At 38.6% G+C, this 17,846-nt stretch overlaps 1 protein-coding gene across 1 annotated transcript in view; it reads left to right on the top strand.

Annotated features, from left to right (window-relative positions):
• The window catches only part of CDKAL1 (CDK5 regulatory subunit associated protein 1 like 1), a 382,964-nt gene that overhangs the window by 263,354 nt on the left and 101,764 nt on the right, over positions 1 to 17,846 (top strand). The window contains exon 12 of the mRNA XM_059475653.1: positions 10,771 to 10,951. Coding sequence (XP_059331636.1) covers positions 10,771 to 10,951 — 181 coding nt within the window. The remainder of the gene's footprint in view (positions 1 to 10,770; positions 10,952 to 17,846) is intronic.

The raw sequence follows: 17,846 nt of genomic DNA, 5'->3' as shown, positions 1-17,846 counted from the left end.
ACATTTAAAATACCATCTTTTCTTCTCCTGACTTTGCCTCTGATGTCCTCTATGTGTTGCTTGGCTGCATATATGAATCTGAATGTCCTTCAAAACTTTTGAAGGAATGCATGCATTAATTACTTCAGTTAACCCCAATATTCTAAACTGATTCTGTCTTTTACAAAGAAATGTTCTCAAATTACTGGCAATTCTAGGCAAAGGAAGCTGCTGCCAAAACATTACAAACATGAAGTGTGTAAGAACCTGGCTGGTTGAGGCCATTCTTCTGAGAGGTTAACTAGGTACTGTTAGAAAACTGTTCAGGAACTGTTAACTGAGAGGTTAACTGGGAACTGGTAACTGTTTTAGAGCTGATTTCCTGGTGATTTTGCTTTTTCTGCCTAGTGTTCCTCAAGCAACATAGCAGACTAAGCCCATTTCTCCACTTGGAAGAGAAGCCATAATATTTAGCTTTAAATTGTGTCTTAGTAACTGACACATAAAATAATATTTTATTTTTATGGACCAATCCTGTATAATCTCTTGTATTCTGAACTCACCTGCTGTTTGGGTATACCTGAGAACAAAACAGACCCTTCTCACAGCCATTCTGCTACCTTCCAGTTAGCCAAGTGAATTGTCCTGGCTCATAAAAATGGATATTATTTCTGGTGTGATTTCTTTAAATTCAGATTGTTATCAGAGAATGTCATGAATGGGATGAGACATTGATCTGCAGATGGTGTTTGTTGTGTGCTATCACTCCAGTGATGCCCATTACCTTAACAGTCAAGCCCAGTTCTTTCTGAATATTGTTTTGATTATATTTTTTAATGAATGAATGAATGAACAATTCTTTATACATGCCCTTTGAAATATTTACTTCATAATTTCTTTAAATTTATTCTTGCAAGGTAAATTCTCTGTTTCCCAGTGATCCAAGTTATATTGCATTATGCTGATTGAAGTATGATTATATTGAAATATAATTAACTTTATCTTATCACACTTTAATTAGTAAAGCACACTGGATTTCTTTGAAGTTAAGCTCATGGGTTTTGGCTTAATAAGGAAATAGCATTGCTTGTGAGTGTGAAGTGTTACTTCTGAAAATATAATTCTGAAGCTATATAGGTGGTGTGTTCTGAGTACATCCCAATCATCGTGTCACACTTTGGTCTGAAGTGTTAAGACCATATAGTCACATTTGCCAATGGATCATGAAATAAAAATGAAAAACTTTGAAGTTACATGATAGCAGCTTTCAATCTTTGTGGAGTAGGGAGGATGTTATTGGAATTTTGAGCTACACTTTGAGAAATATTTTATCATTATTCAAATTTGCTTTTTGTGCTGCTGATAGGAGTAGTAGTTCCCTGTGCCACCCCTTTCCTGTATATACATTGCTTTCTAAGAGGAAAAAAGAAAGTTTTAGAGAGGTGACAGTAAAGGGTTATGACCTGCCAGATACTTGATACTTGAGAGATGCTGGCTCTGAAAAATTCACATTTAAGAATGTATAGGAATGTACATCAAAAACTGTCTGGTGTAAAATTGTATCATTGTTTATTTAGAGTACGTGAACTGTGATTTAAATGCCTCTAGCTAATATTCAGGAAAACTGCTTATGGCTGCTAAAGCTTTGCCCCAGACAACCTGCCTGCTGCTCTGTTAAAACTGTGACTCTCAGGTTTAATTATAACAACACATTCTGGAAGTACTGTGTTGATAAGGATGTAGCTGCTGTGTTTTGGGTGATCAGCTGGTGTGGGAAAAGTTCTGTTTTGTTAGGTACTTTGAAAATGGAATGGAGGTTATATTAAATTTAATGCACATCATGCCTATGTTTTTAACTGCTGTTTCCTTCAGTGTTGATCCTTTCCATGTTGATGTTTGCAACTGGAGAACTTTTTGTGTGATGATTTCTCACAAAGTTGTAAGACAGAAAAAAGACCCAGTCAATTTGTTTGTATAGGTTGTGATGTGAAAGAATTGTGTCTCTTTTAAATCTATCAGCTATTTGAGGGGAACTCTTTCAAACTGTGCATGTTTTTTTTCAAAATCTTCTTTGTTTTAATGTATGTCTTGCCATTCTCTGCTCTTTCCCTGTGCTAAAAAAGTTATTAATGTAAATGATCTTGAACCAACACCTTGGAATAAAACATCTGTCCTGTTGGCAATTTTATTTCCTCAATTTTTTTACCTTGATTGGTTCTTGGTTTTGCTTCAGACAGAAATCTTATATTCTCTGTTAAAGTCTTGCAACTTGTCACACTACTACTCCTCCTTTGACATCTTCAGTTCCCCTTTACCACCACAATCCTGACTTTGTCCTGTCTTTGAAATGCGCTTGACCTTCTTGTTTTCACTTTTATTTTATTTATTTTTCTAAAACTTATTTCTGTCTTGTCCCTTACTTTGTGCGAGGTCCATTACTTTTTGCTACCTGCTTACTAGAAAACAAATTAACCATACCTGAAAGAAAACTATTAAAAGCAGAACATTTATCTAAATTCTAGAACTATTTTAAGAGATTTTTATCTTGCTATGCTTGTATTGTTACATACTGTCAGTGCCCCTTTTAAAAAAGATAGGTTACAATGAGCAATGTTACTGTAAAGACTAACAGGGATTATCAGAGGTATGGCAGATCTTCACACAAAGGAAATTAAGGACTCTTCAGTCTGGAAAATGCTAATTGAGAGGGACTAGAACAGAGGTCAGTAAAATCATGAAGAGCACTGAGAACGTGAACAGAGTTGTTACTGGTCTCTCCCAGCATAACAATTAGGGGACGTCAGATGGAATTAGCACATGGAAGGCTCACTGGATATTTTTTTGTTTCAAATGGTTTTGCTATGGAGGGGTTTAGATTCAAGGAGAGACTTGTTGACAAGTTAATAGAAAAGAAATCCATCAGAAGCTGTTAGTTACAGAAATATCTTTCTGATAAAACCCAGTTGGAAGGACAAAGGGATACTGAGGGGGGCTCAACATCCCAAATGCTTCCCTGGGCTACTTCTGATGCCCATTGCTAGGACTAGATTGCTGGCTTAGATGGACCTCTGGACCAGTATGTCTTATCTTCAAGATCCCTGAAACATTGCAAGACTGTAGATTATAGACTGGTGAAAAGACACGTTCAGAAATATTTTTTTTAAAATTAGCATTTGTTAATGGAGCCCCGCTTGCAATTTTTTAATTTAGTTTCATCATGCCAAAAAGGCATGCTAATCATTTTGTTTTATATGCCTGATTTCTGTGTCAGAGTGAAGAGCTAAATGACTGTCACTGAAACAGACGTGGATGGGTCCTCAGAGCCCAAGACGTTTAGTATTGGTGATAAGCATTGTGTCGGACTCAGAAAAAGTATATCATATTCTCTGCTACTCATGGCTGAGATCCTATTATTTCTGACCATGCCTGACAGCTCTAATGTTAAAATGTGAAGGGTCATAGAAAATTAGTGTAATTTTCAATGGCTGCTTTAGAGCAGCAAACATTAAGTCAGTTCCCAAGAACAGTTCCCTGGTGCAACCCTTAATAAATTCAAACTTTATTTTTAGGGATGACCTTTAGTAATGCGAGCCTTGATCCATTGAGATGCTGTTCACTTTTGATGCATCTCCAAATCCCTTTTTTATGCATTTTAAATCAACACATGCTTATTCTGAATTTATGTGTGTGGATAGACGGAGAGATGTAATTTAAACACATCTGTTCAAATATGCATTTCAGATCAACTTGGTGCCGGTTCTCATAATACGGCTGAGTTTTTGACGGGTATTATATCCCTAAAGTACACAGCAGATGGTATTTATTAGAGATTGAATGGAAATGAAGTTTAAGGATGTTGAGCTTTTTGTCTTAAGTCGCTCATTTTTTAATCATAAAACAATAATGATCTGAAGTTACAAATCTGTAATGAAGTTCTATAAAATGTTTATTGTTTATGGGGAGAGTAGAACACCTTATAGTTGAATTAAGTTGGTCCAAGGCTTAGCTGTTTGGTTTTTGGTTTGGGTTTTTTGGGGTTGGTTTTTTTTTAATGAAAATTGATAATGGGAAGTATTATAATGCTTCTCCTTAACCATTTGGGCTGCATCTAGTAGGAACACTGGCAACCTTCATGATAATTGCTTGAAGAGAGTAAAACCATGTGTACCCTTTCATCCTCAGGCAGTGAGCCATGCTAATTATGAGATATGCTTTTTATCTAGGTCGCTATTCCCTGGTAACGAGGACAGCCCAGTACCTACTTGCACAGAGTCCTCCACACCTATACCTTCTCAAGCTGAGTTGTGGAAATCAGGTCTGCTTGCTGCCTCCAGGTGTCATTCACCCCAGTTTCTGAAAGAGCTCTTCTGGGGGCAGGAGGTGGGTTGGGAAAAGAGCAGTCATTAAAAAATACCTGTTCTCACTCTCAGTTAAACTCTGAGAGCTGTTGGGTTGTGCTTCTTAATCACAGATACAATTCTACAGCCTGTTTAAGGTGACTTACATCAAAACCACAAACTACCCCAAATTCAAGCCCAACATATTAAGCTGCACTTGTAAATCTGTTGGACACTGCTGCAGATCACAAAGCTCAGGTGTAAGGTGTTCCCTATGGAATCACCAAAGGGAGCGGCTTTGAGTGCTCTGTAAGGTGTGGAATGCAAAAAGCAGGATACATCCCCTGACTCTGTAGCTGTAAGGCTGGACTTACTGTGAAGTTTCTGCTACCTGTGAAGTTTGAAGTGCTTCACTATGAACCACCTCCAAATTAACTGGTAGGATTTAATGGCCTTGCCAATTCTTCTCCCAGGTGTACATACCTTCCTTCAGGGAAATTTGCAAGAATACTCTGAAAAAATATGCTGAGGTTTTTCTCTGTGGTCCTATCTGGCTTTCATTTTTCTGTTTTATTGTTTTTTATTCAAAGCAAGCATATAAACAATATGGCATTACATTTTTTTTTCTGGTTTGTTGTGTCTTGGGCATCAATTTCAGGCAGATATGATCCAAGCTGTAAAAATAGGTTTTAAAAAAAAGTATTAAAATTATGCTTTATACACATATAAACAGAATAGATGTACTTAAATATCTGATAGTATTTGTTGTCTCAATAGTTGAGTAAAAAGTGTGTTGGCTTATAAATGAAGCCACTTAAATACTTTCATATGCAGTATCAACCTAGTTACCTTTTTTGCTTTAATTTAGCCAAACTGAGGTGAAGCAGAACTGATTTGTGAGACAAACTGGAATTGTCTTACACAGTAATAGAGAATATATTGACATTTGAAATAAGATAATTTCTTATATAATTCCTATATAAATTCTCCTGAATAATAATGTTCATGATATATATATAGCTGCATTTTAATAAGGTGTCTTACCAAAGTATAGTTTATATCTGGCCATAAGGCCCAGTATGTTATCATTTAAGAGACTTTACACAGAAGTGTTTATGACATACCTGTTGTCATTAAACCAAGGTACTTTCCAGTTTTACTCCATGTGTAAATCAGTTCAGCAGTTGACATGAGGATTCAAAAGAACTTGTTTTTCTGACACAGAGGTTCTGAACTCACACATCCTGGACTACTTTTAAACACATGTGGAAAAGATTACTAAGAAAAACATTTTCAGTGGATATCCATTTATTAGATGCCTGTTCATCCATTGTGTAATTTAGGGTAAATCATAAATGGGAGAGGATGAAGAAATGCATAAATTATATTCTGGTTTAGTCCCCCAACTCCAGACACTTAACTTAGGGGTATGTTGTCCTGTGCTGCATTCATAGTCCATGGAGAGAGAGAGAGAGAGAGAGAGAGAGAGAGAGAGAGGCAGAGGCACTGGGGGATTTCAGAACAGAAACAGGCTGAATTCCTTTCTCAAAGTGTGGGGATTTTTCCATGGCTTAATCCTCAGGTTAATCTCCATCTAGCCAAGAGAGAAGCGGGGTGAAGTTTCCTGTTGTTCCTAGACGGTGCTTCCAGCTGAGCAGTCTGTTTCTCTTGTGCTAGCTCCAGTTGGTGTGACTCCTCAGTGTGCCATTAAAGTTGAAGTCAGAAATCCCACAAGACTAGGCCTGATGGAGAAAAGAGAAAGAGGGAGTGAAAAGGGCTTCTGGAAGACTGTGTGTGGTCACTGGGAAGATGCAAACACATCCTTCAGCTCCAACACAAAATGGCACATTGAGATGCCTGTTAGGCTCTGTAAATACACTTGAAATACCAACTCAGATACCTTCAAATTATTTCATCCATTAACCCCATTTCACATTCTCTGAATAGACTTGTACTGCAGAAGCACTCTAAAATATAAAATAATGTTTGATGCTGAAATAACATTTCAGAGTAGACTAGTTTTATTTTCATAAAAATTAAGGTTTTTACCTAACATTTTTTCAATGCAAATTTCTAGTTGATGAATCAAGAAGTTGCTATGTCATCACACTTTTTGTTTTACTTTAATTACTATAGATTACACAGGGTGTTCTCATACCCTTCTGTAAGACTACAGTGTTTTCTTTTTATTCATATTGCTATTTATTCTAATCCATTATTTTTTAATCTAAAATCCAGTATTTTGTTAAACTGTAAGGGGTAGAGGTAGCTGGTCTTGCTTAAGAGCAAGTTGGTGGCTTTAAGTAACTTCTGGATTTAAGTGTTAATTGCTGAAATGGAAGTGGGAAGAATATGTGATCATGCAAAAGAATTTCAAGTGGTCATGTGAGTAGCTGAAGGTGACAATTTTAGCTGCTTTACATAATTTCTTCCCGGAACGTGGATTTGGTTTGTAATGGTTATTGCTAAAGAAAATTTTTTCTGTAGCTAAAACCACATGAAATAGTCCATGTAACAAGTAAATCCTAGACATTTTCACAATTTTGCTGCTGCTTTTCTGAGAAGTATTGCTCTGTGGTGGTGGGGGGGGGGGGGAGGGAGTGGTCTTACTGTTTTATTTTTGTCAGCTTTTATCATCTTTCTAAGTCACTTATCCATGACTTGACTTCTAGGCATCAGTGAATTCCTTGGGTCTCATTTTTTTCTCTGACCCCAGAGGCTGACTTGGTTCCTCTTCAGGTAGAGGGCAAGATGTTGCTTTTCTTCTGTATTCTTTCAAACACATCTTATTCTTCCTTTCTGTGAGGTTTGGATACCTGGGCTGTCAGCACTTGCTCATGGGTGTGTTGGCCCTTACAGCATCACACTAAAACAGATGTGTCTTCCCTGTAAGGTGAAGTATTTCCTTCTTTTTTGGGTATTCAGAATTGCCCAGGATGATGGGGTTTGCATTGCTGGTCTACTTCAGAATGGCAAAACATCAGTCTGCTTGAGTAGAGGGAAGGGATGTATATATATAGAGGGACATAGGGAAGAAAATAAGTAGTAGGGCTGTTTTATCTTATACATGGCTTTAATAATTCCTCTAATTCATGTTGTTCTGAAATTCCACAGTTTTATTGTAAAGCATATCGAGAGTCAACATGTTGTAGAGCTTCTATCTTACACCCTAAAACCCATTTGTGGAAACTGAATAGTTAGGCTAACTGTAAATGAATTCATGTAATAAATGTTACAGGGGATGTTCAGCAGTGTTTTCTTTGTTTGCTTCAGAATAGATAAGCAGCATTTGATGTAAAACAATAATAGTATTGGCTGATGCACAAGAACTTGTTTTTATGTGATTTTGGATCTTATTTCATAGATGGAGGAATTTTTAAGCATCATCTGAATCAAACTAATAAAGAGTTTTGTGCTGCTTTCTTTCAGGCTGTCAGAGAAAAGGTCACTTTAATTTTCAAGTGTGTATGTGTTTTATATTCTTCCATAATGATATCTTTTTCCCCACTTTTTTCATTAACAAATTATGTTTCACATGTGGAACTAATTGTACATATTTTTGTTCATCACTGCTTTGAGAAGTCTTTAAGAGCTTCATTTTTGTCATTTTGGACTTTGAGTGAAATCTCATGCTTTTCTCCCCTTTTTAAACTGCTTGTTAAACAATATAATCAGCAGTGATATAAAAATGCACTATGCAATGTCATATTTTAGGCAGTTACACTGGATTGAACTGTAATTAATTGCTGTTGCTGAATACACCATGGTCCTTATTCTCTTTTTGTATCCAGGCTTTTCTTTGTGTGTAATAATTCCATCCAGGAAGAAATCTAATTACTAAGATAATTAACAGCTTATCAGCAAATGGAGTTCAGACATTTGTAGAGTTTATGAATTTTTAAAATATGTAATTTCCTTTTAACTGAATGACAACTGGTGTTATGGAGAAAAAGAGCATATTTTATTGTATCTAGCTTGATTGGACCTTATAATTCATGTTGCTATAGAAACAACCAGGCATTTATAAAGGATGGTATTACTACTACCATTGGTAATAAATGCTTTGACTGTTGCCAATAGTGTCATTAAAATGGATAAAATAACTTTATTATGATGGTTTTTTCAAATGTAATGAATGTTCTGATCGTGTTCTGAAAAATGGCAGCTGATGTTAGGTGGCATTGGTTTATAAAGTAATGTATAAAAAGAAAGCACTTTCTTCCATGAGCTTACTACTGCTACACAAGATATTTGTGGTATGAATAAAATCATGTTGCAGGGTGTGGTGCTGCTCTCTTCACTCAGTCCTTAAAGATAAGGAATTTTATTGTTACTTGATATCAAGCAGAAGTCCATGTCTTGATGTTTGTCAGTCTTGGGGTGCTGAGCCATCAGCTCTGGGGATTTCTGCTCTTCTGCACAACATCCAGACTGTGCTTCCCACTTGGGGTTGTTGGATCAGGTGCTTGAAAATGTTCAGTTTTATAGTGGTTTTGATTTGTTGTTCAAATGCCTTTTAACTCAGCTCAGATGATGGAGTCTGAATTTGTGAATTGAAAAAGGAATTGATAGAATTTGGTTTCTTTGCTGGGGATTTTTCATAAGGAAAAGGTGAAAGAACGTTCTAATAATAGATGATAAATTCCTGTGCTGCTACCTATATGTCCAGACACATGCTAAAAGGAGGGCAAGGCATTAATATAAGCTCGTTGCCAATACTTGCAGGAAAAAAAAAAATTAAGTTTGGAGGGAAAAAAAAATCACAAAATATATTTACTACCATGTACAATTTGTCTGATGGCTGGTCTGGTAGATATAAGCTATGGTCTAATATTGCACCTAATAAAATTAATAAGAACAGTGTTCTCTGCTTCCCTTTTTTGTTGTCTTTTGCCAACAGGTTTTCCTTTTTCAGTACAACTCATTGTTTCAGGAAGTTTTTCTTTCAGGAATTTTTTCTTTCAGTTATTCAAAATCAAGTTTCTTCACTCACTATAGTCACAGCATTATTTTTTTTCCTGTGGTGATGTAGTTCCTAACAAGAAATTATAGTTTTCTTTGGCTATTTGAATGCTTTATAAATGTAATTTGGATTACATGCACTGACATTCACAGTTCTGCATTGTCTTAACCGCATAAGGGGAAGGGAAACCTTCCATCCATTTCTTTAGGTTAGAGACAGTCTTGGAGACCCCTTCTTAACCTCAAGTGTGAACTTTGCTTGTGACAGTTGTCTTTATGCCATTCACCCCTAAAACAATCTCTTTCAGCTGTTCTGTTCCCTTGCCTGTGGCCTATATAAGAGCTGTAATATTATTTAGATTGGAAGGGACCTCTGGAAGACGTCTCATCTACTCCCCCTCCTTGAAACAGGGCCAATTCCAAGTTAGATACCACCAATATTTGTATGGAATTCTTCATTTTCTCCAATATTTTCTGCAGTTTATCATTGTTACTGGTGATGTGAACTCTGCATTGTGGAAGCAGTCTCATCTGTGTCAAGAGGTAGCACTGAGCACTATGTGTTTCTGCCTCTCTCCAGAGGATGCTTATCATTATTCCCACTGTACACAAAGCTCAGTCTGGGTGCAGGCCTTGATGGCTGCTCCAGTGTCTACTGGGGAAAGTGTTCATGGCATGTTCCCACCATGTCCAGGATGGTGGTAGTGGCACAATTTCAACTGGAGCCCCCTAACTTCACCCTCTCCTGTGCATCCTTCTGTGCCTGTGGGCTGTCTCTGTCAGCTGTGCTGCCTTAACCTGGTGCGTGTGAGGGATCTGCATATTCAGTCCAAGGGGAACGGTTAGGAAATGTTGGCATTGCTTAAGTAACAAGAGAACTGAGTGCCTGTGCATGTGAACTTAAGTATTTTGTTTTCCTTTTAAAGCAAGGCATAGGCTGATGTTTTAGAATACTGAGTTAATTTTTAAGTTGTGACTAAATATGTATTTTTGGCTCCTGAGCCAATTTTGTTAAATTTTCTAGGTGATATGGCATGCCAGCCCCTCTTTCAGATACCCTATTCTACTTTGATAGCAGCCTTATAAAACATTAAATAGTTGACATTTTCTAGTGACTGAGTCCCAAAAGGTTTGCATTTTATGGATTAAGCAATCAGAATTCAAGAAATAACAAGGTGTGCTAATTACCTCTAATTTTGATTGAAGGAAGAGTTGATCCAGATGTTTTCACTCTTCTGTCACAATCCTAATCCAGTATTTGCTGCAGTATCTTCTATTACTGTGCTCTCAGCTGAGCAACAGATGCATTTCTCATTACCAAACAGTGGGGTTAAAATCCTTAAACCCAAGGATCTTGGGTTTCCCCCAAGATCCTTGTAGGTCTCAATTTCTGAAGATAAAGTTGAGGGTTATATGTCTATGTACACTAGCTTTTAAGGAGCAAGACTTCTACTTGTCCTCAATTAAGTGTTTCTTTCTACTTCCTTTACAGAGTGCCTGGAATAACAATTGCTACAGACATCATCTGTGGATTTCCAGGAGAGACAGATGAAGATTTTCAAGAAACTATGAAACTTGTAGAACTGTACAGGTTTCCAAGCTTGTTTATTAATCAATTCTACCCACGTCCAGGAACCCCAGCTGCAAAAATGCCTCAAGTTCCAGCTGCAGTGGTAAGATGCATTTTCAGATGGCTTTAATACATAAAGCATGTACATAAAAATGTACATTTTCTGCAGAACTGTGCCACATTCAAGTGAAGGATTTTTTCAGCCTGGTAAGGGAAATGATGCTAGGTTAAACCACTGAATGTGTTTTCATATATAAATGACTGTTCAGATTGTGAGGAAGAGTAATACTGTGGTTATACTGAAGATCTTGTCTGCTTTCTATCAAGTTTGGAGTGAATGACTATCAAGAGTAGTAGCTAATTTTTTACACATAGTAATATTTTCCATTTTAAGACTTCTGTGACTCCAGCATTCTCAAGCTTATCATGAATAATTATACAAAGAATTAATAACAGTGATAGTCTCTGATTTAGTTGTCAAATATTAAATTCACATTCCACTTTCTTGAGACTGTCCTTATGCACTGCTCATTTACTTCCTTCAGCCTGCAGGTTAAAGGCCATTAGTTAAATTCCTTCCTTCCTTCCTTCCTTCCTTCCTTCCTTCCTTCCTTCCTTCCTTCCTTCCTTCCTTCCTTCCTTCCTTCCTTCCTTCCTTCCTTCCGCCACTTCCTTCCGCCACTTCCTTCCGCCACTTCCTTCCGCCACTTCCTTCCGCCACTTCCTTCCGCCACTTCCTTCCGCCACTTCCTTCCGCCACTTCCTTCCGCCACTTCCTTCCTTCCTTCCTTCCTTCCTTCCGCCACTTCCTTCCTTCCGCCACTTCCTTCCTTCCGCCACTTCCTTCCTTCCGCCACTTCCTTCCGCCACTTCCTTCCGCCACTTCCTTCCTTCCGCCACTTCCTTCCTTCCTTCCGCCACTTCCTTCCGCCACTTCCTTCCGCCACTTCCTTCCGCCACTTCCTTCCTTCCGCCACTTCCTTCCTTCCTTCCGCCACTTCCTTCCGCCACTTCCTTCCGCCACTTCCTTCCTTCCTTCCGCCCCTTCCTTCCTTCCTTCCTTCCGCCCCTTCCGCCACTTCCTTCCGCCACTTCCTTCCGCCCCTTCCTTCCTTCCTTCCGCCCCTTCCTTCCTTCCGCCACTTCCGCCACTTCCGCCACTTCCACCACTTCCTTCCTTCCTTCCTTCCTTCCTTCCTTCCTTCCTTCCTTCCTTCCTTCCTTCCTTCCTTCCTTCCTTCCTTCCTTCCGCCACTTCCTTCCTTCCGCCACTTCCTTCCTTCCGCCACTTCCTTCCTTCCGCCACTTCCTTCCGCCACTTCCTTCCGCCACTTCCTTCCGCCACTTCCTTCCGCCACTTCCTTCCGCCACTTCCTTCCGCCACTTCCTTCCTTCCTTCCGCCACTTCCTTCCTTCCGCCCCTCCCTTCCTTCCTTCCTTATTTCCTTCCTTCCGCCACTTCCGCCCCTTCCGCCACTTCCGCCACTTCCACCACTTCCTTCCTTCCTTCTGCCACTTCCTTCCTTCCTTCCTTCCTTCCTTCCTTCCTTCCTTCCTTCCTTCCTTCCTTCCTTCCTTCCTTCCTTCCGCCCCTTCCGCCCCTTCCGCCCCTTCCGCCACTTCCACCACTTCCACCACTTCCACCACTTCCTTCCTTCCTTCTGCCACTTCCTTCCTTCCGCCACTTCCTTCCGCCACTTCCTTCCGCCCCTTCCTTCCGCCCCTTCCTTCCTTCCTTCTGCCCCTTCCTTCCGCCCCTTCCTTCCGCCCCTTCCTTTCTTCCGCCCCTTCCTTTCTTCCGCCACTTCCTTCCTTCCGCCACTTCCTTCCTTCCGCCACTTACTTCCTTCCTTCCTCCCTCCCTCCCTCCCGTCTCATCTTATGTTCCAAACTGTTTTTATAAAGAAGGTACATGGCTATTGATTGTATTTTGCTAGATATAAATAGCTATTTATAAGCAATAATGATAGCAATCATATCAGAAGCCATGGTTTGATTTATTTCAAAAAAATTGAATTTGTTATTTTTGTAATCTGAATCTCAAAACAGGAAAGTATACAAGATGGATGCCTGTAGTAATTCAACTCATTACTGTATCATTTTTGTGGGCATAAATAACATTTATATTTCCTTTCAGTGTAAGCATGAAAGTCAGCCAGCAATGTAAATCAATTTAAATGAAAAACCTATTTCTTTCAATTTATGTATCCTGGTACACCAACACAAAGTCAAAGCAATATATTGGAACTTGTATTCCTTTGCTTATGTGTCTGAAAGCAAAACAAAGTATCTCTGTTTACTCCCAGTATGTACTGTGAATTCCATAGGATGTGTCAGCTGCTGGAGACATAAAATAAGATTATATCTGGCTTCTTCAGTTTGCTGTTTAGTGTGGTGCAGCTTGAGCAATTTATTCATTTATTATAGACTATCTCATAATGGGAAATTGTAAGTTTTCAAATGTAAATGCTTGCTGTTGAGGTAGTCTCCATAGTGTAAGCAACTCACATGGTTGAATTATTTGTCTTAGTCTTGAAGGCTTTTTAGATATTTTGATACATGAAAAAAGGTTCAGAAATGTAATTTTTGGAGGGTAGGAAGTTTAAAAATCAAAACATTGGTTTGTGTTTCAGGTTTGTATTCCTATGCACAAGTTCTTAAGCACGCCATATTCACAGGAGATGCAGAGAGCTTAAGTTAATTTACTCACTTCTGTTTAACTGGGTACTTATGGGAAGACAATCTGTGAAGAGATAAACTATTAAAAGAACATTAGCTGTTCTGTAGTTAGAAGTATTACTTGGAAAATGGTACATGTCAATTTAACCCAGTTTTACATTCTTTCTTCTTATTTGTAGCACTAGTACTTATTGCTTTCAGTGAAATAGAACCTTCAAAGAAGATGGGGCCTCTAATCCAGGGCTGATGAAAATCTGTAATTAATAGATTTTGTTTCTCTTTTTTCTTTTTTTTCTCCCTGTAGTCCTTCAAAAATCCTGTGTTATGAGATCCTTTGTTCTTTTATCTCCTAGTAGAAATGGAGAGCAACTAGTCAAACAGAGCAGGAAGAGCTTGTGCTAATCTCCTATGATTTATATTCACATTACTTCTAGACAGCAGCTGATGGTCTTTCCTGCATTACCAGAAATGAACAGGCATTTTATTTGTTATTTCTTGCTTAGAGTAACTTATGTTTCTCTGCTAGGAAAAGGAAAGTAGCACACAACCATCCACGTTATGCACTCTGACCCTTTCATCTTTTAATGAAATATTATCCGCATTAATGAATGGATTTTATTGCATTTGCATTGGGTAAGAAATAGCACGTGCACTGGACACAGCTGGTCTGTGCAAGAGCCTCAGTGTGCACTGGATCACCAGGCTGCACTTGGGGGCTTGGTGCTTCCACGAGTGTTCATGACAGTATCCACTGCAGTGGATCTGTTGGTAGCATTTCTATATGGGAAAAGAATTTTGTCTGTACAGATGTTTTTTAAACATCTGTTTAAGAACAGATGCCGAATCAGTGAGCAAGTTATTTGACAACTCTTATTCTTATTTTCTTCTTTTTTATGTTTTTCTAAAGGCTGACTATATTTGCTATGTTATTTCAGTTTTTATATACTTCTGCAGTGGACAAATCCATTGCTAGTTGCAAACTGCTCCGCTTTAGTGAATTCCTCTTCAGCAACTCTGACTCAAGATGGCTTTGGTGATTCTGCCCAAGTATCACAGCTGCAATACTAACATACTTGTCATGTCAGTTCCTTTTAGATTAGCTTTTTTTGGAAGACTTTACCACTTCTAGAGACAATCTGTAGAGTATGAAACATAGTAATATTTAGTACTTCTATATTTTTAGTGGATGGTTTTGATGATGATCTTAAATATAATTGCCTTCTGGGAGAAAATCCTCATTTGAGATTATCTGAATAGAAAAAACAATCAGTAGGTCAACATGGAATCATCCCTTCACATAGATAATTTATCACTGAAAGCCTTACAGGCACCAATATTTTGCTGGAAGGGCAGATGACACTAATCCAGATGGACATTTCTGCCACCATAAATTCAGAAAAGACAGCTAAGGCTGCAGGCCTTTCTTATTTCTCCTGGAGAAAAAATGTCCATGGAGAATCAGACATCTGTCTGAATGGTCTCATAATTTAATAACCATCAATTATGCTTACCACAAACACTCTTTCCAGTTTAGAGAAAAGTCAAAACAGACCTAGGCATGATTTTTTTTTTTAAGAAGCAATTATGGTAATGCTGAGTCATGTGCATGGTAAATGAGCCAAGATGTTGTCCAGAACTTTAATGCTACCCAATTGTTTTTTCTTTCCTTTGCCCCCATTTTTTCCATGCGCTATTTCAGATATGAGTCTGGATGCTCCTTATGTCCAGTGGGTTGAAAATTCTCACTCTGAAATGTGTTAATGATAAAATGCTATTTTTGCTGCTATTATTGTTATTATGTATCTGAATTTCTCTATTTCCTTGCTGTGTTTGCTTGTAAAAGTGATAATGCTGATAACTGCATTACTCAAATTACAGATTCTAGTTAAACTAGAACATGACTCAGATGTGTCTGGTAGGGAACTCATATTTAGCTGCATTGCAAAGGATCAGAATAATTCTAAGTGGGAAAGTTACTTTTTTTCTCTAAAATGAAGAGCATGTAATACCTTACATTTTTGATAACTTCTCTGATCTTTATTTTTTCAAGGCAGTTATTACTCATGTGGGGACTTTTCTCTGTCCTTGTGATTTGGTCCATCACAATTTCTGAAACATTAGGGGAGATTATCATCTCAGGATCAACTTGACTTCTGTCACTTGGAAAATACTTTAGAAAATAGCCATTTTGAAAATAAGTATCTTAGCAAGGTAGAATTACCTGAGAATAGGAGATAGTAGCTGTTTTGAGAGCAGTACTGTGACTGCAGCTTCATGATTACACTGCTATCAACTGCAGTGTGGATTCTAATTTTTCTGTACATATTTTTAATAGTGTAAGAAATTCAGTTTCAATTATATATTCACTTTCTCTTTCCTTTTCTCTTTCTTTATATCACCAGATAATTATATTGCTTCAAGCTAGAAAATTGTGTCAGTCAACTATTGAAAGTTTCCTTTAATTCCTTTCAAGTGTCTTATTAATTTTTTCTCTCTGTATTAGTTGTATTAAGCACTATGCCTATTGCACTGAGGTGAATAACAAATTCACTTCCTAACTGTCCTGGTTTTGGCTGGAATAGAGTTAATTGTCTTCCTAGTAGCTGGTATGGTGCTGTGTTTTGGATTTAATATAGAATCATGTTGATACCACTACATGATATTTCTGGTTGTTGTTAAATATGCTTACAGCAAGTCAAGGACCTCTCAGCTCCTCATGCCCTGGCAGCAAGAAGGCTGGAGGGGCACAAGAAGCTGGGAGGCTGCACAGCTGGGGCAGTTGCCCCAAGCTGACCAAAGGAGTATTCCATACCATGTGGCGCCATGCTGAGTAACAGAGCTGGCCAGAGGCAGCTGCTGCAGCTGCTCAGTCACCCTGAAGAGTTAGAAATCTAACACACTGTCAGTACACTCACCATTATTAGGAGAAATAAATATCAGTGATCAGGCCTTGTATCCCTCTCCATTTAATCAAACCATCACTTAGATCTGTTCTCGTACACATAATGCACAAAGAGATTTTTTCTATAAGGATAGCATAATACAATATACACCTCACTGCTGTCTGCCAGACAAGTTGTATTTGATCATATCTGTGGGAGCAGAAATTTTGTGGCCTTTATTCTATAATGGTTTCTTATTTTTCTTAGGCTCCTTTACTTTTACTTCCCTCTAGGACATCTCCAAGAAGTTTTGTGGCACCCTTTCATAACTGGGTGGCTGCAGATCCACCATATCTCTCTTCGATTAGAATTCTGCAAGGCACTAGAAAGAGGCATTCTTGAGTGCCAGTATGATAGAATGTGATGTTTACCTCCTTTGCTGGATGGATGGATATAGGTTTGTAGTTCTGAATCTCTGTGCACAAGCAGCTGAATCTTGTGTGGAAACTCATGTGCTCTTACCTATTCAAAAGGCATGATTTCCCAAATGTTGCCAAACTGTCCCAGCCTCACTGAAAAATAACCACTCACTCCTGTGTCAGGCAATATTAGCTGTCCTCTGCTTCAGCATTTTTTAACTTCAGATGTCTGGGTAGCAAATGGAATAGCATTGCTTGTGCAAGGAGCACCTTTAGCAGTGTTCAGAGCTCCAAAGGAAAGGAGCACAAGTGGACCTTGTAGATGTCCCATCAAAGAAAAGGCTGGTAAGGTACCTGTTAAGCAGACAGTGAGGAAGGATGACAACTGAGGACCACTCTTGCCTTTGAGCAAATGTTTCAGGCTTTAGGTGGGTAGTGATGGGGCACAAGGTGCTTGGGGAGGCCAGGGTCGGAGCTAAAGCAAGGAAAGAATTCATCTGCTGTCCAATATGGATTTAGAAATAACTTGATAAGGTTTCATGTGATACATGTCAAAAGCAATGGCACGGTTAAGCACTTGAAGGTTGAGAGAGTGCAGCCTCAGGTGGACTTGATTAGTTAATGTGATTTAAATGCCCAGACAGGAAGGTACCATCTCCTTTCTAATTCTCACAGACATAGCAGAATCAGTAATACTTTTTGCATCAGAGTAATGGTGGCCAATCCAAAGATCGTGCAATGGGATTATGTAGGGATATTCTTCTAAAGTTAAAGAGGAATGCTATGGAGATCATAAGGTGGGAGAAAAGAAAAGTAAGTAAAAAAAAGAAACAATGCCACTTATTCAATAGTACTGTTACTCCAGTGTATCATCACTGTGAGCTCCCCTGTTAAGTGCTGTGACTAACTGGAATTACATGCCCCAGGAATTGGATGCAGCTGTGATAACTGCTCCTGGTGTATCAAAGGTTCTTGGCCCCTGACACACATCTCTCCTCCCCAGCACATGCAATAATGC

Source organism: Ammospiza nelsoni, chromosome 1 (genome assembly GCF_027579445.1).
Source record: "Ammospiza nelsoni isolate bAmmNel1 chromosome 1, bAmmNel1.pri, whole genome shotgun sequence".
NCBI lineage: Eukaryota > Metazoa > Chordata > Aves > Passeriformes > Passerellidae > Ammospiza > Ammospiza nelsoni.
The sequence above is the reverse complement of the archived record's forward strand: the minus strand, read 5'-3'. Positions and strand labels throughout refer to the sequence as shown.